This window comes from Molothrus ater, chromosome Z (genome assembly GCF_012460135.2).
Source record: "Molothrus ater isolate BHLD 08-10-18 breed brown headed cowbird chromosome Z, BPBGC_Mater_1.1, whole genome shotgun sequence".
Lineage (NCBI taxonomy): Eukaryota > Metazoa > Chordata > Aves > Passeriformes > Icteridae > Molothrus > Molothrus ater.
The window spans coordinates 55923962-55947502 of NC_050511.2; the positions used below are offsets into that span (position 1 = coordinate 55923962).

Sequence of the window (23541 nt, forward strand, 5' to 3'; positions counted from 1 at the left end):
CACAGGAGGCATGAGGGCAAAGCATGATTAAGAATTTAGGATGATTTCCTTTCTTTGCCTTTTATGCAGGGAATACTTAATGACGCTTTAGACCCTGTATGTGTATTTGCACAAAATAAAATGTTTGCTTAATGCAAAGATTTACAAACAGTAGTCATCTGATGGGACTTTTGTTACAATTATTCTTATTATTTTGGTTTAAATACTAGAATACCTATACAGGAGAACACAATATCTGTTTAATACCTATTACTAGATGTAAATAGAAATTAAAATTCAAAATCTGTTTTGTCGGATTTTTTTTCCGTTTTGCCATAAAGTACTTTTTATATTTCAGCTGAAATAAGCATAATTTTTTTTAGTATTGCATTTGTGTTGGCCATTGAGACTATTTTGGTATATGTTTTGTAAATAACAGATTTTTATCAGATTTATTCATTGACTGGATGTTTTTTTAAACTCTAAATCCCTGCAATTATCTTTGTGAGAATAAAAGGTTATTCTGTCATAAAATAATTAAAAACACTGAGGACTTTTTTTCAACTAGTAAGAATATTAATTGGGTTCACCATCAAAATGTGATAACATGTAAAATATCTTGTTTTGCATGTTAATGCTCCATAATTGCACAGAGCTTTTCAACTTCAAAGCTCTTTACATGAATTAAGTGGATGTCCCTGGAGGCCTTAAGCAACATTTTCTTTGCCTTCAAAAAGAAGATTTGCACCAGACAAAAGCTTTGTGAAAAACACAGGACTGGGCTTTGTTTTTCCAGCCTACTGCCATTGCACAGTGAGATAAAATATCACTACCATTTTGCAGATGGAGGAAAAAAGGGAAGGTAATGGGACCATCCCTGCTCATCTCAGACTTGGTACTTTACATCAGGAGCGATGCACTGAGACAGTGAGAAACAAAATGCAACTCAGTTTTCAGAGCCACACCAACACACATTTCAACTATTTTTTTCAATTATACTTCCCCACCAAAGACCAAGCTGCTGAGAGTCCAGTGATTACCCCCTACTGCAACCACCCCACATACACTGAGTTTGCTCAAGCACGCATGAAGAGAAAAAAAGCATTTGCTAGAATTCAGTCAAAGGCTGTTACCTGGTACTCCACTTGGCTTCATCAAAAGACATTTGAAAAGTCCCAAAACCCAGGAGAGAAATGGTTATTCCCTTATATCAGACTGAAACCTATCACATATCGCTATGCAGTATTTTCACACTGAATTTTCTTTTGTCTTTTAAACCATGCTACAAATAAGAAACTGCTACAGATGTTTACAACATCAGTGCTAAAGAATGAATATTTTTCCAGCACCCTTTGCCAAAAGGGTAAGACCACCAAGTGTTCCTCTTTGTACTTACCATGTGATTTTTATGCCACTTCACTCGACACAGGGTGTAATACATTGGGTCTTTTTATTGCTCAAGTAGAAAGTGCTCATTACCTATTTATGTTTATATATAGGAAAAAACAAAGAGTTATTACAAGGGGCATACTTCACACTGTTGTAGTGGTTGATTTCCTCAAGATGGTCTTCTGGGGTTTTGGCGCGGTTTGTGGAGGCACAGTTGCAGTTCTTGGAGGAGGAAAGCTATTACTGGGACTTATCCCCAACCCTCCATTTTCCAGAAGAAATGGAGGCAGTGGAGGTGGAGGAGGTGGCAGAGGAGGGCACTGGTGTGGCAGCTTGCCTGCAGCCCGGGCCGGCTCGCTGTGCAAATGCACCTCCCTGTTTTTGATGTTGTAGCGAACATCACAGTCGGGGCAGTATCCGTGGTACTGGACCTTCTCGCTGAACCGCACGCGCTCCCTGGCTCCCGCCTGGGCACACCGCTCCTTCTCTGCCCTGTGCGCCAGCGGTGGCATCACCACCGTCTCCAGGCCACTGTTCGGCACACAGCACACATCTCCGTTTGGGATGCGGCCCGGGCCCGCGGGCAGGCCCCCGTTCCGCAGCAGGGTGCCATTGGTCTTGAGTGGGTTGGCCAAGGGAGGCAGCCTGGGGGGCTCATCGCACCTGACAGGCGTCAGCCGAGGGGGAGGAGGCGGCGGGTTGGGCTTCCGCAGCACGGTGAGGATGGCAGAGGGGTGCGCGGGCGGCTTGATGAGGGGCGCGCTGCCCCGCACCTTCACCTTCTCCAGGCTGGAGGCTGTTGTGCTGCTGGAGCTGCTGTTCAGGGTGTCTGTTTTGGAACTGTCTGTCATCTCATCCTCCAGCTGCAGATCACATGTCAGTGTGTCAATCTGGTCAACCACCTGCACAACAGCCAGAGTGAGAACAGTGAGAAAAGCATGCCTCAGAGAAGGCACAAAAAAACTAAACCATTCTCCGCTATCAGCTTGTCTTCCCCAGAACTGAAGCATCCAATTTTTTTGACCATTATTTCTTTTCTCTTGTCAATGTAATAAAATCATCATAATAAAAATGACGACAACAATAATGATAAGGATGGCTAGTTTGCTAGCTCATCACCTGAACACAAGAGAAATATAACTTGAAACAGTCTAGAATGAAATTCCCTTTCTTCCCCTCCAGGGTTTACTTGGTAATATCATAGTGAGTGAAGTGTAATTCTTCAGCATTATGCTTTGCCTTCCGGTGCAGGAGGAGACAAAATTGTTCATCTTTAGCTTCTACATGACAGCTTCTGAACCCAAAAATTCTGCAGAGCATCTTTTAGCTCTGACCTTTCAAACACTCTAGATTTAAATATGCATTCTCTGCATAGGCGATATTATACATGTAGAATCATATGATTGATACACAATTTTCTGACATTTTTTAACATAAAAGAGACTCTGAGAAACAAAAATCTCTTTTCTGTTATCTCCCTTTATGAGCACTTTCCATAAGATCTGAAATCCTCAAAAAAAATCCTGAAATAGCATTTGCTGAAAATGTTGCTTGGTTTCCACTCACAAGTATTTAAGAACTCATGCACTTTATTTGAAGTTTTCCTCTACCTCCCAGAATTCTGGTTTTAGATTCTACATTGCTAGATCTTTTCTAGTCCTCAAGAATCCCTTCTCTACTGATTTTTTAATATGGCATGAAACCAACGGTGCGTTTGCTTGGTAGAGACGTTTTTCATATGACAATTAAAAGCCCTTCCTGCAAACTGCATTTAACTCAGTACCCAGTTGAACAACTGTAGTTATGAGCTACACATAACTACAACAGATGCCACAGGAAGTAGCACTGGGACACATTTAAAAACTGATCTCTGTCCTTCACAGCCTCCCAGGGTGTACCTAAAGTAATTAGTAGCTAATGTTGCTAACTAACTTTGGTGCATGAATAAAAACCTGTGCCATTTCTTTGGGTCCTTCTGGGAGACCTGTGATGTTCTGGAGGAGGCAACCCAACACATCTGAAATGAAACCAGATGTGGCCATTGTGCCACAGAAACTTTCATTTCTACTTCCTGCTTTCAATAATTTGGTGCTAATACTACTGATTTCAAACTATTTTTAGGCATATGAGCCACATAATAACTGCAAAAAACATGAAAGCCACTACTGAAGGCAGTGACTTTTTATTCAGTCAAATCAGTCCCCCACTTCTGTGTCCAGTAGTAAAAGGTAAATAATAAAAGCAAAACCACCATAAAATGAAAAAGCACTCCAGCTTTCACTGCTCATACTGTAAGCTGAGTTGCATAACACAAAATTCATAAAAATTCATATGCATCAATTCAGTTTAGTGGTCTCCTTCTCCTAAAACCAGCAAACATGCAAATAAGCATCATTCAGAGAGCTTTCAAGCATCTTTGAAAAAACTTTACAATAATTTTTCTCTAAAAGTATTGCAAACAACTAATTCATTCAATATTCTAAGTCCAGTATCATGTTGCATTTAAATTTCTATTTTTTCTCAAAAAGAAAAAAAAAAGAAAAAAAAAGAAAAAATATACCCTTAAAACAGAGACATTAAATCCCTGAAATAATAAGGAATAAAAGAATAATTCTCACAGTTGAAACGTACAGTTGAACTCTAGTAGCTGCCAGATCCCACACATCCCCTCCAGGGTACAGCATATAAGAACTCAAGAAAATTTCACAATAAAGGTAGACAAATCCCATCTGTACGAAAATTCGTTCCAAGAATGACAGTTTACAAGTAAAAGAACTCTTATTATCACCTTCCATTACATAAGCAAAATAAGGCAGAGAGAATTTCTCAGAAGGAAACAGGAACAAAGAAAAAAAAGTCAAGTTCTGGACAGTAAGCCTGAAATTTAAACATCCCTCTGGACAGATTTGTGTAAATATAAGGGTCTGCCTATATATATCTAAATATCCTACTGCATCCTATCATCTTTTATTAAATTAAAACAGTAATAGAATGGATTGATGCAAAATAAACCAAAGAAATTCCTGGACAGGCAAAGAAACAGAAAAATTATGCATTGCAGAGCAAAAAATTTTCTCAAGAGTACAGGAAACTCTGTTTATGAACTACCCTTCAAGTTAATGACTACAGAGTTTATCTCATGCCTTCTGGGCAAATGTGTAGTACACATCAAATTTTTTTTTGTCACTTATCTGTTTGTAGAACATAAATCCAGCATGAAATGGCTCTGACACAACAACACAGTTTATCTGTCTAGATTCATTCCCACCATGAGTTGTGAGTCTGTATGCTGTTCTTTTCTTCTGCTTTTTTGTCCCAGAAGGTAAAATTCAAACAAGATGAAAAAGCAACATGAGAACTCATGACTAACACAGCAAAACTGTTGTAGTTAAAAACAAAACAACATCCCTTGTTTCAGAGTGCATCCTCTATGGAAGTAAGAGAGAGAATGTTAATTAAAAAAAAAAAAAAAGGAAAAAAGATAAAGGTGCTCTAGTTGTGCAGAAATGTGCCCATTCTTTCATTTCTGAATAAAACAGGACTTGATTCACATTTACAAATATTGGGGATACCTAATTTTATAGTTCAAGGAGCCCCTTAGCCATTAACTGGATTTGAACTCTGCAGATATGCCCACTTCTGCCCTGCAGCAGTATCCTGAGGCTTCAAGCTTTGTAGAATCCAATGTGACACTCCTGAATGAACCAGGACATCAGTCTATTCTTATCTCATCTCAGATATCTAATTATCTAAACAATATTAGGTGCCTAGAGTTGGATTTCTCTACCAAAATACAGGATTACACTCTTGGCAACATGCATTTGGACTCAGAAATTCTGTGCTGCAACTAACAGAGCATGGAAAACTAACCAGTAAAATCAAGTTCAGGTAAAAAGGAAAAAAAAACTTATTCAACCCCAACTAACAACAAAAAAACCCCAAAATCCCCACTGAAGTTGCAAACCATTTGCAATGCAAAGACATTTTACAGTTAACTCAATCCTCAATGTTACTAAATTTTTATATAAAGTTGCTTAAAAATACAGAGCTAGCATAACATATTGCTTTTCCACTGAGGTCAAATTGCAGTTCCTGTTTAAAAGAACTTCAGAATCTAGTCCAAGAAAAAGTCTTGTGATTATTAAAAGCAGCCTATTCTGACCTAGTATTTCCATTGTTTGAGCTGTACTTGTAAGTTTTGTCTAGTTTTTAGCTCCTCTGTTGAAGGCCTTTTACGGGCAAATGTCCTAACTTGATTATACCAATACTCAAAACCCTGTATTTCTCACAGGATGCCAGGATCTCATTCCAAGAATCTAACTTGTAATCATAAGACTAAAACAAGACACAGAAAGTAACACGTACTTGTACTTCTTGCTTGTATTAATAAACTTCTCGGAAAAGTGTCTCTACAATTAGTCACAAAGACTTTTTTTCACTGTTTCTTTGTGTGATTATCTAATATACATCCAAAGTACATTTATGGAGAGTTTTGTTGTCTCCTTACGATAGATGATTCACTAGTTTTGTTTTTCCTCCTATTTAAAGGAAGGTCCCAATGTTCATATATTGAATGTAGAATACAGAATACTGAATATAGAATCCACTGTCTGCCCTCAATCCACCACATACAATTGCTGAGCTTTTTTGCGACATTTAAATAAAAAAGCAAATTGCTTTTCAGGAAGGAAATTAATATACATTTAAAGATTCATGATTTTTAAAGTTCACAGAAGTAAAAATGTGTAATATATCTTAAGATGTTCAGCCATTTGCGTTTTTAAAATGTTTTTCAAAGATTCACATGGATTTACAAACTAGATTTCTTTTTTTTTTCTTTTTTTTTCTTTTTTTTATTACTTGCTTCTATACAGGCTAGTGGCTCTCAAAAAAGCTGCATAAGCAAGATGGAACTTAGGTGATATTACTTCTGAGATGGAATAGGTATAATTCATGTAGTACTCTTTTGTACTACACCATAGCTATGTGCAGCTATGAGATTTAAAAGTTTGCTGAAGCTTACTAGAAAATCAATAGTAATGGACAGATGCTGAATTTGATTTTAAATCAACCAAAATCAAATCATGTCATGAGACTAGTTCTTGTTCGGAGAATAAAATAAATTGTGGTGAAATGAAAAAAATGGTGGACAAAATAAATGGAATAAAATGTATTTTCTTTTTTTATTTTTAAAGCAATCCCAAAAACTTGCAAAGTTTGACATAGACAAATATTGCACCTTTTGTGCAAAAATTAGCTACCTGACAAGCCACAAAAATAAATATGTAATTAAGAATAAGAGCAATCAGCTCTACCATGAAGAGCCAGCTCTTGGCTTTAAGTAAAGGACTGGGAAACATGCTATATCCGTAGCTCTAACATCTCATGATTGCACCTCTCATCCTACAAAAATTGTTCACTTGCTACAATTAGTACCAGAATCTTCTAGAAAAACTGTCAAACTATTTACATTCCCATCACTTTAGCTTATGATTTCCTGTACAGTTATTAGACCTTTGTTGACAAAAATGAAGTTCAATATATACAGGAAACATGAGACTAGCCCAGCTGGTCAGATCATGCTGCTAATAATGCCAGGGTTCTGGCTTTGATCTCTGCATGGACCATTCACTTCAGAGTTGGCTTTGATGATTCTTGTGGGTCCCTTCCAACTCAGAATATTCTGTTATTAGGTCTGTGATATCTAAGGACACAAACAAAGCTTCTTCCTTACCAAGTGCCTGTAAATCCCAAATTACCCCAGAGTTAAAAATTAAGGAAGCAGAGGTCCCTGTTAACAGTGAGAACTAATATCTCCCTTTACAGTTTAAGCTGCATAACAGCAGAATAATAACCTTTTCTCTGGTGCTTGCATTTCAGCTTCACTCCATGGTCATATCTTTTGTATTTTCCTACAGCAAACTTCTCTACATTGCTACCTGTCCCCTTCCCTATCCCCAATCCCCAGAGAATACAGCTTCCAGGTCAAGAAGAAAAAGAACCAAAATTAGACTAGAAACAAGTGTATAATGTTGTGTAAGCTAAAAAATTGCCAAAAGAAAGCAAAAGAAAAGCTGTATCAGGAGAGACAAGTGGTCTACTTAGTACAATATTGTGAAAAATTACAAAAAGCAAGTGCTCAGGACAGAACACTAGAAAAGTCACACAGAAATATTTGTGTAGAACTTTATTCCATTCTCAATTTCTCACTGAAGAACTTCCTAGCTGATGTTGTATTAAGCAGATCTTGACACACTTATCTACAGTGAGCATATGAACATGCCTATATCTGGTTGAACCTGCGCCAGCTTTTGGCATCTGCCCAAGTATCCTCCAGTTACCCACCTTCATTACACAGAAATGCCACCTACACCTCTTTCTGCTTGAGAGAAAAAAAAAGGGGCTTTTATAGACAAAGTGCTTAATGAACTTGCATAAACTCAAGCTGTAGCTGTTTTGTGAATCAGAATACAGCTGTTTTGTGAATACAGCTACAGAATCTCTCTCAGTCTTGCAATTGGCTTGTGGGTTGTTTTTTTTGTTTGTTTTTACAATGTATCTATCAGCATCTTTGTATATGAAGCTGTATTAATAAGTAATGTCTGTTTATGCTAAAACACTGTAACAAAGCACTGGGGATTAATTCAGTATTTGAGTAAATACAAACTTCCATGCAGATTAGTTCAGCTTTCTCTTACAGTAGTATTTCAGCAGCTTAGTCACTCATAATGCAGCAGCTGGAAAGGGCAAGGCTGGTGTGAAGCCCTTGGATGTTAGAGCATCCAAGAAATCAACCCTATCTTAAGCAAAGTTACATACATCAAGTCTTTGCCACCACAAAGTTTTGGGCAAAGAATACATTAGTAACATCAGCAAACTAGTAGTATGCTTTAGAGTACACTAACACATTGTCACAGATACCCTAGGCTGGACAAGGTCTCAAAGATCACCTAATTCCATCAAATTCCAACCCCCTGCCCATGAGCAGGAACACCTTCCACTAGATCTGTCTGCTAAAAGCCTTATCCAACCGGGCCTTGAACACTGTCAGGAAGCAGGCACCCCCAGGTTCCCTGGGAAGCCTGTTCCAGTGCCTCACCACCCTTGCAGAAATGGATTTCTTCCTGAGATCTAATCTAAACCTATTCTCTTTCATTTTGAAGCCATTTCTTTTGTATTATCACGACATGCCTTTGCAAAAAGCCTCTCTCCATCTCTCTTCTGATACTGGAAGGCTGCAGTGGGGTCATCCCACAGCCTTCCCTTCTCCAGGCTGGACAATCCCAGTTCTCTCAGCTTTTCCTCATAGGAGAGGTGCTCCATCCCTCTGACCCCCTGATTGGCTCTGGATTTGCTCCAGCAGATCAATGTCCTTTCTATACTGGGGGCCCCAGAGCTGGATGCAGTACATTCCATCTAAGCCTCTGTAAATAAATGAAATTCAAAATGCCTATTTTTCAGTGACAGCTATTACTCAACTGCTCCCTTACATTGTGAAGTAGACTGAACGCCAAGTTAGGCTGGAAATAAACATGTAAGTGAAAATTTATGACTATGTTGGGCTCCTGAGAATCTAAAATGGCCATGAAAACTCAGCATCATGATTCTGAATTAGCAGTTCAGGGAAAGGAAACTGGGAAGCCAACATTCAAAATCCTTTTTTTTTTTTTTAAAGCCTTTTCTTCCATGACAAAATAATAAGGGAAAAAAAAAAAAGAAAAGAAATTACAGCAAGCTGCTCCTCATGTTCCCATTTAAGAATTTGACATAGCCGTGGCAATTCTCCTGTGAACACTTTTGGATGAAGTCTCAGAGGGATGTTGTTTGGAAGAACAGAGACATGAAGGCAGATATGTAGCATATATTCATGATGAATAGTACAATTACGATTCTTGTCACACACAGAAGAAGCCTGATAAAACTATGATAAACAAACAGAACCCTGAGAAAATAAAGTAAAAAACAAACAAAAAAATCCTTCTGAAAAAAGCAAGGTCAAATAATATTTGTAACAAAAAATAGCCATTCTAAAATATTAATCGGAACAAGTCAGTTTTGATTTGGTCTCATTCGTTTTTAATGGCAACAGAATTCCACACTTCCAGTTGAAATACTGGAAATGAGCGATATACTCACATCATCTCATATTTGTCAATATAGGAAAATAAATAATTTCACTAAAAATAAAGCAGATTAAATCCATTTTGCCACATCTAGATCATCACAGAATGATGACACTTGTCTTAACTCTGGCAAGAAGTGCAATGATTTCACGTGTAGCACGTTACCCATGCTTAAAGACAAACTGCAGCTCAGGCTCAGCACTGCGTAAGCACAGCAAACCAGTCCACAGACACGGAAAAGCAAGTACAATGCATGTCTCTATGGGCAGCAGTGCTAACTAGCTAGCTGAGTTAACCCAGTGCTACCCTGGAATCTGTTCAAAAGCAGATTGGGAGAGCAGCAAGTAGGTCAACACTGAAAAAATACTCAGGACTAGGAAATAAAAAAAAAAGCTTTTAAATACTAAACAAATGAATGAATGAAGACTGCCTCATAAAATATAAGGAAAAGTTGATTTCACAACTCACAAAGAAAACTGGAACTTAATGGGAAATAAGCAATTTTTCGTCTACTGCAATTGACTGATGTCACTTATACTCCTTTATTTTTCTTACTCTTCAAATTTAGATTTGACATGGTAGATGGTAGCCTGCATGACTATTTAAAAAGAATATCCAAATTTTATCTTTATATTATTAGATAAGAAAAAAAAAGGATGAAGCTGGGCACATCACATATACATCTGATAGATAATTCTGCAAACAATTCTTTTAAATTCATTGGCACAAAGAAGGAAATTTAAAAGACAAACTGCTAATCAGAATTCTATGCTTAAATACGCATGTAATAAAAGTAAAAGGCCTTCCCTGTAGAAAATTTTGGGGAATTAATATTAAATCCTTGTTTACATGTTTCAGTTCTACTCCTTGCAGCTTACTACTGCTTTGCTTTCTCAAAATGTAACAAAATTGAAGATGTCTGCATGTTGACAAAAACCAAGGAATGGTTAATCTGTGCACTCTCATTATTGCTAATGTTTTCTGAATAAACGTGTTGTAAACCAGCTGTAAATGCAATAGCACAAAATCTTAGAGATTTTACTCCCTACATAAAAATCTTTGACATAAACAGCCATTCGCAACGACTACAAATACAGTGATTTGCCTAATTAGAAATCATATAAATTTAAATGAATGCTAAATATTTGTCCAAGCTCTTAACTATTAAGGTAAACAGAATGTAGGAGTTCCTAAAAGTACGTTAATTAATGCTAACCATGGGAACTGTGGAGACTAGAAGTTCCTTTGTAGGATTAGAAAAATCACATATTTTCATAAATACTTTCCTAGGTACACTTTTCAAATACCTTACTAACAGCTATCGTTAAACAAACAAACAAACAAATAAACAAACAAACAAACAAAAAAACCGTGTAACATCATAGCTCTGAATTAAATATTTAGCATATCCAAAATAAATTTGCTGAGAAGCTGATAAACAATTTCACTGCAATTCTTTTGTTAATCTTAATCTTAAGAACTGGGTATATTTCTCTGATTTTAAATAAACCATCTCACTATGCAGAGTATTAATTGGCATCCTTCCCTTTCCCCTGGCCCTCTAAAACAGGTTCCAGAAAAAAAAGTTTATCATCCTTTTGTACTAAAACAAAAAACCCCATTCTCCAAGAACAGCCAATATATCTTTTCTGAGACTACATGTTAGGCTGTTGGACATTATGATTTAAAGTATTTTATTAGTAAAATATCCCTTTGAGTCTAGATGGCATCCATATTTTAGTATTTCAGCACCATTTAGGTTACAGCTCCAAAGTCACATTTAAGCCCAAATGAAATGTGCAAGAAATTTACATTTACCGGGAAGTACTTACTCCTGTTGGACAGTTTTTAAAATACAGTTTCAACACAGATGAACAGAACAAGAGGATTAAATACAAAATTTAAAGCAAATTTTAGATGAAGTGACAGCATTCTCTGCTTTTTACACTCAAAAAGATGGAAAGCCTGCTAATGCAATAGACCTTCTTTCAGACACACATTAAATACTCTTTCTGTTGATAAGTCCTATCCTTGAAAGATGTTCTGTTTATGCAACAGGTTGAACTATCTGCCAGGATAAAAACAATGCTATAGGTAATGATGATTATTATTAGAAAGTTTGCATCTTTTTCTGCTGAGAGGTCTTAAATGCACAAGCTCCCACCTCCCCCTCACTCTGCTGGTGAGCTGCACAGAACACCAGGAAGTAAGAGTACTACAGACATTTTTCCAAGAATGAGAGAGTACAGAATATTTTGCAATAATGACCCTATTGAAAGCTTCTTGGAACTCAATCTGATCTTTTCCATCTGGATGTACTGGGCAAAACACATCACAGGAGACAGCCCATGGTAAGCTTACACCACTAATAAGTAAAAGTAATGAATAAGCAAACTCTGTTAACAGATAAAGTAATTGCTATGAACCATAAAGGTTTAAAATTAATGGTTGCCTTTTAATTATTTGTTGCTCCAAGTTAAATGACCTCGGCTCACAGTATATCACAACATATTTTAGTAATTTAATTAAAATAGTATTTTTTCTTAATATTTAAGAATACAATTTTTTTCAGATTCCTTTCAATTGGCACCTGAGAAGTATATATAAAAACAGTTTTATGTCATTTTCTGTTCTATATATTAAGCTTTTGTCTGTTTATAAGACATCTAAAACTGAGCCCTTCAAGTGATTATGACTAACGTATTTCAGACAGTGTGAGCAAACTGTAGCTAAGTATTTTTAAATAAATAAATAAATGATTCAACAATAATTGCACATTCACATTTCCATAATAGGATCATTGCCAAGAGAGTTGTTTAACAAAATTCAAAGCAAACAATGTAATATTACCTGTTTACATAGATGGTTAGATGTTTTACAGTTAAAGCTGAATGCAATCAAAGTCACTTATTTTAGAGTTCAAAGAAAGCTATCTATCTGCCTTCCAGTCCAAAAAGAAATTAATAAATTGGGAATGCATGAGGAGCAAAGGTAAAGGAGCGGAATTTTTAGCTAATGTTTGAATGTTTGCAATGATATACACTGCCCCCTCCAAAAAAAACAAAATTAAAAAAAAAATTAAAAACCCAGGAAATCTCTAGCTCAGGTATTTCCAGGACATTTGATGGAGATAATCATTTCAGTGTGCCAAAATACAATACTGCAGATGTTTTTTCAAGCTAAGACTATTAAATTTTTGTCCTTGTAAGACCATTAGCTCATGTTTTTGGCTGCTGCTCCAATTCTGCTTCTTGTTGCAGATCAGCTAGCTAATAACACAAAAAAAACCAGAAAGTTTTCTTTGCTTTTACTTTTCTTTGCTTTTTCTTTTGCTTTTACACATCCCAAAAAACTGCTGGGCCTATTTGGCTGTAACACACGTGCACTCCCTGCAATACTGAACTATTAAAAGAGAATTTGGGCATCCCACAAGGTACACGGTATAATACTCAGTACCACAACACTGTGTTTTTACTGCTGGTGGTCCAGTCCCTCTCCTGTGTACTCAGTTCAGATGCTTTTGCATCTGTGGCATAGGTTTCCTTTGGATAAAGGATCTGTGGCATAGGTTTCCTTTGGATAAAGTTAGTTTTGCTGTTTCTAATGCAAAAGAGAGGCATGACTTTCAGAGGTGTTAATGACAGGCTGAAGGTGAAATTCTGAAGAGGTCTGTTCTCCTAGGTAAGTCAATAATTCCCTTACAGAAGTAAACTACAGTAGTAGAATACATTGTGCAGGGAGTAGAAAACAGATTTGGAAAACACAGTGGTGAGCAGGGTGGGTGTCTGCCTCAGCCATGCAAATAACAAACTGCAGTCAAGATTCAGTACAGCTACCACAAATTTCCAACCAAAAGATAAAGTCAAAATGATTGACTCCTTTAAAAGACTTGTTGATGTTTAGCCTTTGAAGCCTGGTTTTGCTTTTTGGATTTCATGAAAAGCGTTTTTAGTTGAGCGAGCATCTTACTAAAAATTATATGGAATATTTAATTTAAATTTATTTATTTCAGTAATTATTTCTATAGTGATTTTGACTATATATAGAAAATCTGATCCAAACCTCAAGACAAGAGGAAAAAAAAATAGCTGTCTATATTTGCTGCACCTTCCTTTCACAATGTCTTCTGGGGTTTACAAGACAGGAATACTTTTTTCCTTCCTCTCCCTTTCTCTCTCCCCAATCTCTCTCCCCCTTCTTCTTCTCCCCCTCTCTCTTCCCGCCTCTCCTCATTCCCTCCATATATCAGAAATTCTGCTCAGGTCAATCACACAATGCCTCAACTACTAAAGCATTTCTTTGATTGCCAACAATCCACTTTGAAGAGTCCTCACCTCATCTCATCCTTATAAACCTCAATCTCTTCCTTATAACTGTAGTACTTGTGGCAGCAGGAATGAAATGTTTCGTACCTGGTATTTTGAAGTGGTCCTTAGATGTAAAGATGTAAAAAGGGAATTTTTCCAGTGCAGCTGGCAGGATGCACAGAGAAGAACTAGAAAGACAGATCAAGTGCCCCCTTCTGCTGCTATCCTATGGAGGTCATCTTGGCTGGCTTTGATTCAAAGAAAAATGCAGTTCCGCCATTCAAAAGAACATGGTTGGTGAGATGTTAAGCACACGAGACTCTGGTGTATGCATTGAAAGATACCATGAATCTCATCAGATATAGTGCTGTTCAAAATCTTTTCAGATAGCACTGAACAAACAGCTGTTTCATTTTCTGGGCTATTAGTGAAAAGAAAATTATACATGTAGACTATAAAGCCGTAACTCATATTTTAATACTGACACCTATTATTCTAGAGTCAATATTTTCCCTTTTGGCAAAGCAAAAGTAAGTTATGAATGTAGACTTGGGGTTCAGGCCCAAAAATGAACCTGAATACCAAGGTAAAAAGCATATCTTTTTAACTTGAGAAAGTGCTGCAAAATGCATGAAAAATATAATCTGTGTTTGAAAAATTAAGCAATCCTGAAATGTCTAAAGAAAGGTAAGTATTGAAAATTATTTTACAGTTTCAAATGAACCTTATTAAAATATTATCGGTTTGCACTTAATTTTTAAAAGGCATAAGAAATTTTCACTAGGTTCAGTCAAAAGAACTACATTTACTTAAGTGCCGTAAGTTCTGAGACATTAGGTACCTTTAAAAGAGAAAACCCTTTATACAGAGCTAGGTAGATTGCATCTTCCTGGTAGGAATTAAGACATTTCTTTTGGGCTAGATGTAACATATTGAAGATGGTAATTCAGGGATAAGGAAAAGTTAACATTAAATTAAATTCTATGAGTTCTGAGGGAAGTGGTAGACGAATTGTTATGTCCCTATCCATCATACTTGAAAAATCATGGCAGTCACGTGAAGTTCCTGATGACTGGAAAAAGGGAACTATAATCCCTATTTTTAAAAAAGATAAAGTGGGAGACCTGGGGATATATAGAGCAGTCAGCCTTAGCTCTGTGTCAGGCAAGCTTATGAAGCAGATTCTCCTGGAAACCATGCTAAGACACATGGAAAACAAAGAGGTACTGGAAAGAGCCAGCATGGCTTTACAGAGGGGAAATCTTGTCTTCTGTGATGGAGCTATTGGTGGATAAGGGAGCACTGGTGGATAAGAGCAGAGCAATTGACACTGTCTACCTGTACTTATGCAAAGCTTTGGACACTGTTTCACAGGGTGATATCCTTGCCTCTAAATTGGAGACACATAGGTTTGTTGGATGGACCATTTGGTGGATGAACAGCTGCCTGGATGGCTGCATGGAAAGAGTTTTGGCAAAAAGCTCCTTGTCCACACGCAGACCTGAGGCCAGCGGTGATCCCTAGGTTGGATCAGGGGCTGATACTGTTCAACACCTTTTCTGGTGACAGGGACAGTGGCATTGAGAGCACCCTCACCAAGCTCCCTGATGATACCACACTGTGTGGGGCAGGGACATGCCCAAGGCAAGGGATGCCAGCCAGAAGGACCTTGGACAGGCTTGGAAAGTGGAACTGTGGGAACATCAAGAAGTTCAACAAAGTGCAAGTGCAAGGTCCTACACCCGGGTCATGGCAACCCCCGACACACCCACAGGTTGGGAAGAGAAGTGATTGGGAGCAGCCCTGTGGGGCAGGACTTGGCGGGGATGGCAGATGGAAAACTCCACATGGGCCAGCAGTGTGTGCTCACAGCCCACAAAGCCAGACGTGCCCTGGGCTGTGCCAAAAGCAGCGTGGCCAGCAGGGCGAGGGAGGGGATTCTGCCCCTCTGCTCTGCTCTGCTCCGCTCTGCTCTGCTCCGCTCTGCTCTGCTCCGCTCTGCTCTGGTGAGACCCCATGGCAGGGCTGTGTCCAGTTCTGGTGTCCTCAACTTGCTCCTACATGGAACTGTAGGAGCAAGTCCAGAGGAGGGACATGAAGTCAATAAAGGGACTGGAGCACGTCCCTTACAACGCCAGGCTGGGGATGTCCAGCCTGGAGAAGGGGAGGTTGTCTGGAGACCTCATGGCAACCTTGCAGGATCTGAAGGGGCCTGCAGGGAAGCTGGAGAGGGACCCTTCATCAGGAACTGCAGAGGCATGACAAGGGCAAATAGGTAGAGATTGAAAGGGAGCAGGTTTAGATTAGATGTTAGGAAGAAATTCTTCACTGTGAATGTAGTGAAACGGGGAAGAGGTTGCCCTCATCAGAAGTGGATGCCCCATCTCTGGTCATGTTTAAGGACAGGGTGGATGTGACTTTGAGTGACCTCATGTAGTGGGAGGTGTCCCTGCCATGGTAAGGGAGATGGAATTAGATGATCTTTAGGGGCTTTTCCAACCCAAACCATTCCCTGATTCTATAAATAAGATTTATATTCTAGAGATATAATTTTGTACATTTAAATTACTGCCAGCTGGTACTTTATTGGTACAACATTAGTTGTACCATTACTTACTAAATATTGCTATTGAATATCTATGGACTGTGACACACACCAACTACCTTCTTAACCACAAGTACTAAGGAAAATGTCACGAGATAAAAAAACTCAGCCTTAATGTATAAGCAAGGATCATAGTTGTTTGGACTGTTCCTAACATCTATTCAGTTAAAACCAAAGCAGCTTTCCAAAACACCACAGACATTGTTAGGTGTACAGATTTTCTTCATCTTTTATATACATTTTTATGCAAGTGCTCTTATATGCTTATATGCACTATTATATTCTATTTTACACCTGCTGTCAGATATTTATAATATATCCAGGTAACCCGATGACCACTGTATCTTGTTTTTTCTTTTCTCTAGGTTAGTAAAATCCAAGGGCAAAATTACATTTCTAGCCTGACAGTTACAATAGTGGCCTTTTTGCACTGATAAAACCATTACCAAAAAAATGGATTCACTGATGATACCTCTCCCCATGCTTAGAGCAGGTAGCTTTGTTTATACCTTCTAAAGTATTTTTAAGATCAAATATTTCCCCCTTATCCAGATAAAGAAGCTTAAAAACAACCTGATCATACAGCAAAACCAAAGCCATTAAGTCCTTCAATATGTTCCTATCCATTCAGAGGTATTGCAGCAGTAGAAATAATACTTTAACAGAAAAATAAGATCACACAAAATGCTTTGAATGTAGTGGCTGTGTATTCATATACTACACAGATTATCCTAAAGGAGACCACAGTAGATTGGAGTCTGTCCAGTGGTTTCTAATTTCCACCTCTGCTATTCATGTAACTACTGTGTTAACTCAGGAAAGGAGCTCAATCTTTATGTGGCACCATTTTTCTCTTCTATTTATTTCTTATCCATTTACATTGCATACTCTGGAACAAGGGTTACACCTCTCATGCAACCCTTCCCACAAAATGTGTGCTACTTTTTACTATTATTCTGCTAAAGTACTGCAGAGTGGAATAGTTTTGGGTAATCTTGTTGGCTAATAGGTTCTCCTGACAGTAGGATAAACAAAACACAGTCAAGTACCAAGTGTAGATGTTTTAAAGTTCAAATACCCTTTTCATTGACATTTCCTTGCAACACATACACTGGAATATTTATTTAGGGAAAAAAAGACAACAATCAACAACAAAACACTCAAAATTCCCTACATCTAATGACCTATTGGAGAGTTATTTTTCAGATAACATCAGTCGTAAGCCATTGCAGAAATTACGTGTTTTCCAGAGCTGGGTGTAAGTATATGACATATTAGGTTATGTAAGACTAAAAGTCTCTGTGGCAATTCTGAACACATCAAACCATTCACAACCACTAAGTGAGGTTCTCATAGACACTGATCAGCATACCCAGCACTGCCTGGGTTTTAGATTTTGCTGGCATTCAAGCATTACTCATATCTGCCTAAGAAATTATATAAACCTCTTGTCTGAGAACCCAAACTTCAAGAAGAAAACAGGACTCCTTTTTTTTTCTATAGAAATCCAAAATAAATATACACATTAATTGAAAGATTAAATATTTCCCTGCATAAGAGTTGTGGTACACACAGGAACAGCTGTGTTTAATGCATTACAGAAAATACTACTTTTTCCCATGGAGGAATATCAGAACTTACATTGAGCATTTTTTCCAATGAACAAAAATAAACAACAGTATGGTGCCTCAAGGACTAGCAAAAACAAATATATGCTACACAAACACGCATTCATTTCAAAGCAGAAATTACATCAAATATTATAAAAAAACTCCATATGTTGAATCCATATATACAAATAGTCACAGCAGAAAGGTAATGAAGCAAATTAAGCATTAAAATTGCTCAGCTTATTAATGAGATTGCATTGTGTGGGCTGCCTGATGCACAGGTACATAAAAAATTCAAAATTTCCAGCACCTCTGACACAAAAAAAATATATATCACAGCATGAAAATAATGCAATGTACCACACATAGGTAGTCATGGTAGCATTAAATCAGCAGAGACTAAAAGACAGAAAATAGAAAATTTAGTTGTATTGGTTCAGGGGTTTTTTGGGTTTGTTTTTGGGTTTTTGGTTTTTTTTCAGAGGGAGGGGGTTTGTTTTGCTTTTTTGGAGTGGATTTTTTCGGTTGGCTGGTTTGTTGAGGTTTTTGGGGGGACTTTTTGTCTGGGTTTTTTTTGTGTAATAACTATGAAATCTGAAAAGTGATTGTGGTATATAGCAAAGATGTAATTTCTACTGAAGAAGAAAATATTCAGGACCTTCTGAAGCTTAGAAAGGAAAAAGCACCCTTATGTTCAGATTATCTAGTTGCAGATTACAGGCTCCAATTAGAATAAACTGAGTTAACAGGCAGAACAGAGTCCTGACATCTAAAAGACTAAATCTTTAAAGCATCACAACTGCAGCATGATTTGTTTAAGAAAGCACACCCACACTGCAGAAAATGAAGTTTTAGTTCTCCCCTTAATTAAATCAACCTATTTCTATTCACTGACATCAGATTCTGATTCTGCAGATGAAACTAGGTTCCTTACTACCAGTAAGCATTATCTGAAAGGGTGGCACTGTTATCTCAAAAAAAAAAAAGAAAGATAATAAAGAATGCATCATGATGATATAAAGGAAGCAATAAAAAGGGGAATCCATGAGCCAAGATGTTGTAGAGGCACAGAACATATTCATTCATGCTGACAGTTTTTACTGATGGAGTGAAAGAGGGAACTGCAGAGCATAAAAATCTGTAGTTTTCTTCACTGGCCTGTAGTAGTGAATCCTAATTAGAAACAAATTCACTAATAAGTTCTTTACATTGCTATTAATAGCCATAGTGTTATCTTTAATCCTTCTCTGTAAGGGCAGAGTTTAAATAAGAGAATTCATGAACACACAAATAAATCATTTCAGGCTGTGAAAAATAATCTTCCGAAGAATACATATTTAAGAGTCTGTAATTATTTTTTGTATCCATATTAAACCAGGAGATTTTACTGAAAACTACACATTAGAGTTTAACTGAAAAAGATCCCTAAGCTTGTCTAGACACTGAAGTCCATCTCACTTCCTGATTAACATGTTTCCTTACAAGAAGAAGCAAGTAGTAATATCTTTGTAAGCCTGGCAAATGGCTGGAAAAAAGCACTCCCGCTTTTAAACATACAAATTTTTTACTAAGCAGGAAAAAAAGAGAAAAAGGAAAAGGATTTTAGGCTTTCTTTCCAACATTCTGACCAGTTCAACTCCATTATATAGATCTACTTCCTTCTCTCAATAAAATGAAAACTTTGAAAGAGAAAAAATCAGACTTGCTCATCCAAATTCTTTACTAAAACCAGACATTCCAACTTCTCATTTTGTGCATTTTACCAAAAAAAAAAAAAAAGAGGCGAAAATTAATTCTTGTGATCTCCATCGTCAGGGGAGAAAAAATTTCTTTTCATCACAGTAAATGAAGACATAGTTGTCTTTAATCCATGAGTTACGAAAAGTTTTGATCAAAGAAGCACCATTCAATGAAAATCAAATTAAATTCTATTTTCTGTTAACTCACATTGCCTTCTCATATAATTTGAAATCTATTATATTCAAATATTGTAGCTATTTATTACACTGCCCACTTCTATCACATTATTTTTAATCCTCCACCTTGTTTTGATTAAACACGTAATCAAAATTAAACATAGTTTTTCACAACTTCAGTATCTGAAATTTCAGACACCTATTTGCTTTTCAAATCTTTCACTGTTGTCTTTTGTCAAACAACTTTCCTGCAGTCATGGGTTCAGTAAAAAATATTTAACATTTGAGCCAAAAGCAAGAGCAAAACCATGTTAGTTCAGAGCATAACTGACATTTATATGGTCCAACTTTTAAAGCAGCTATGGCTTTACTGAATAAAAATCACATTATTAAAATGCACTAATAAAAGAAAATGAATGCTTTTTTCTTTGAGCTCCTGTTCTGGTCACCAGCACAAGCTACTAAGTTAATGTTCTTAAAATCTGAACATGGGGATTCGCTAATTGCGATTCGTGCTGCGACATCAACACTCCAGATTGCATCACTCTGAAGTACTGCAGTAACCACACTGACAATACTAGAGCACCCACTGAAGCTTTCATACACAGCAGTACCATGCATGTGCAACACCCAAGTAGCAACTAAAATGTAAGAACTATTCAGATTGCTCAAACTTTAGCAATCATTAGTAGCACCAATGCTAAGAAGAATCAAACATGCTGTCTTAATAATGTTCCATGCCTCAAAGCTACACAGGTCTTAATCTTCAAAGTAGTGAGTGTATCACTGAATGAATTGCTGTTCCAATAGGCCATAAGAGAATAAGCAAGATGCATCTTTGCATGAGAAAGTGTAACATACCTGCTTGTCTTGGATGTCTGATATCTAGAAACACTGAAATAGGGAAGATTAAAGGGAGAAAACTACCCTATAGTGATTACAGCCATATGAAATTAACACTACTACACAAATCACAAATCAGCCAGTTATCCATATATATCCATATTTTCTCTTTCTCATTTTTGCAAGTGCAATACTAACAAGATGATAGAAGGAAGCCTTTGAAGAGCAAAACTTCTAAAAGACATGCTAATCTTTTAATTTAACTTAAAAACTCTCCTGAGGATGTTAGGAATCCATTACTGTTAGAAATGGGAAAAAAAAAAACTAGAAGACCTGTTCATCACCTGAATGCAAAGTGGCTGTGAGACATATTGTGAGGCCCTGGCAGGACAAAACCTGCACCTTACCCTATTCACCACTCCTGTACCAGCCCTATTTACAGCTGCCAGGCTGCACAACCACCTTTGCATGTGCCCAAGCGCTCCCCCTGTAGCACTGCCCACCCTGCAGCCCACATTGGAGCATCAGGCATCGTGCTTCAGAACAGCTGTGAAGTTCTGCTGGCCTAACTGCATTCAGTAGACCTTGAGGACCAGCCTAGCACCTCTGACAGCAAAGCCAGGGATCAGCCAGCACCATGTCAATGAAAGGAAGCTTGTGTTGCCTTGTGGTCTCCTACTACACTTGTGCACAGCCATGCCTGTGGAAAAGCCTTCGCCAGTGGCCCATGACAAAGAGAAAAGGCTTTGCCAATCAAAATGGCTAAAGACTACACTGCAGCTTTGGAGCTACTTCAGACATTGAAAGTCATTTACATGAACTGAAAAGTAAGTAGGCAAAATCTCCATGCTCCAGGGCTCAAGCTGGATCAGCAATGCTCACACACTTTCCCCACCAACCATGGAATTCCCAGCTCTGGACACAATCCAGCGTTTTCTGTTAGTTCTCCTGAGACACCTGGGAGATATGTATCTGGCATCCCTTACCAAGCAGTACTCTACTGAAGTTTCCCTTGTACCACTGGTCTATCAGTTTTGGGGACAGAACAGTAAAAAGCTTTTCTGTCCCTTGCAATACCATAGATCATGACCAGGATTGGTTCTGAGGAAGGATTCAGTGAAATTAATTATACTAACTTCTGTATCTTAAACTATAGAAAACAATTTGTCTGTACTGAATTAAAGAACTGTCAGCATAAGAAAAATTCTAAAAATATAGTCAGTGCTGAAAAGTAAGTATTCTCCTACTTTGATTTTTCTGATTGCCCTAAAAATGACATGGTATCAAAAGATAGCTATACACATTTGACAAATAAACACAATTTATTGTTTTTAACGTGCAGTATAACTTTAATTACTGTTCTGAAGAGTAGATTAGCTGTACTTCCATCATCTTGGTTTATTTAATCTGAATTCAATATTGTTACCAATTTCTCTTAGTCTGTTTTTGCACAAATACTACTTCTGATAAGATCCCAGGATTTTTTTTACTCATTAAATGAACTTCAGAAACAAGTCCTTACCTACCCACACGCCACAAATGTCTTGCTTGCAATTGTGTGTAGTTCTTTCTGCTGCATAACACTGTTATTTAATTTTATGCCAAGTTTAATGAACTACAGAGTGTTGGGAGTGATACTATATTACAGAAAGCAAGCCAGTAAACAAATTTTAGTGAGATATTTTGCAGCTGAAAAAGAGGACTGTAGAAGTTGGCTGGGCTATGTGAAAGGTTTTGAACTATTTTTATTCATCTTCAAGAGATGAGTAACTGCCCAAGCAGAAGCCATGGAATTATGAAAGTTCACACACCAGTGAAAATATTACATTTGTCAAAGTAAGTGTTTGACTAGATGCTATTCTTAGAGCATGAGAGAAAAATTATCAACAAAATTTTGTGCTTCTACTCTAGAAATGCTGCCCTAGTACTATAGTAGGAAGTATAATCTGGGGTTATTTCCCTGCAACACTTCTTATGTACCAGAGGAGATTTATGTAAAAAGACTAAAGGGCACCAAGAAGAGTCATTGAGAAGATATAACCAACAACAGTTAACTTTTTAATACATTTCACTGGTCAAATAGCCTTTGTGAGGTGACTGAAAATGAAAATAATTATCCAGGCAATATACAGGAGAATCAGGGTGCATTCACAAGGCTCAAAGCCCATTTTGTAACACAGACCCCATACTTCAGGGAGTGTTGACTGACTGTGTATGTCCAGGCATATTGTGAAAAGCTGGGAATTTTAACTGCTTTTAAATTCAACAGAAGCAGGAATAAGCCATTTACAGTATTTCATCCTTACTGAAGACACTGCTTCATCTCAAAAGCATTAATCTGTACTGTATTTGTCCTGTGTATGACAAATGAAGTTTTTCATAAAACAGGACTATTTTTCAATTTATATGCATATTATATATGGTCCATTATGAACATTGACACAGACTCATATATAAACACATCAAGTATTCAGCTAATTTCATGCAATAACATGCAAAATAATAGTCTATAGAACCACAAAACACCTAAAACTATGACAATTAACAAAGAATGAACTAAAAGGAAAAGTTTAGCTGGTGCTAGTGATGGAAAATTAGTTTTATCATGAATGAAAAATAAAATAAACCTCCTTTCTTAAAGATGCACATACTTTTCAGAGTATAATACATATATAATGTCTAAATGTGGCAGCATATTGGATCATTCGATTTGAGATCACCTAAATTGTTTTTAGAAGTTAAAAGTTTGTGATAAGTTTTTAAATTATC

At 37.2% G+C, this 23541-nt stretch overlaps 1 protein-coding gene across 7 annotated transcripts in view; it reads right to left on the reverse strand.

Annotated features, from left to right (window-relative positions):
* The window catches only part of PRR16 (proline rich 16), a 143680-nt gene that overhangs the window by 46670 nt on the left and 73469 nt on the right, over positions 1-23541 (reverse strand). For 4 of the 7 annotated variants that reach the window (XR_004982103.2, XR_008508976.1, XR_004982107.1 and 1 more), the window contains exon 2: positions 1376-2270. Coding sequence is in view for 1 of the 7 variants with exons in the window: in XM_036403688.2 (XP_036259581.1) it covers positions 1512-2270 (759 nt within the window). In the remaining 6 variants the exon portion in view is untranslated. The remainder of the gene's footprint in view (positions 1-1375; positions 2271-23541) is intronic. The other 3 variants (XR_008508977.1, XR_004982106.2, XM_036403688.2) reach the window with 1 other exon arrangement.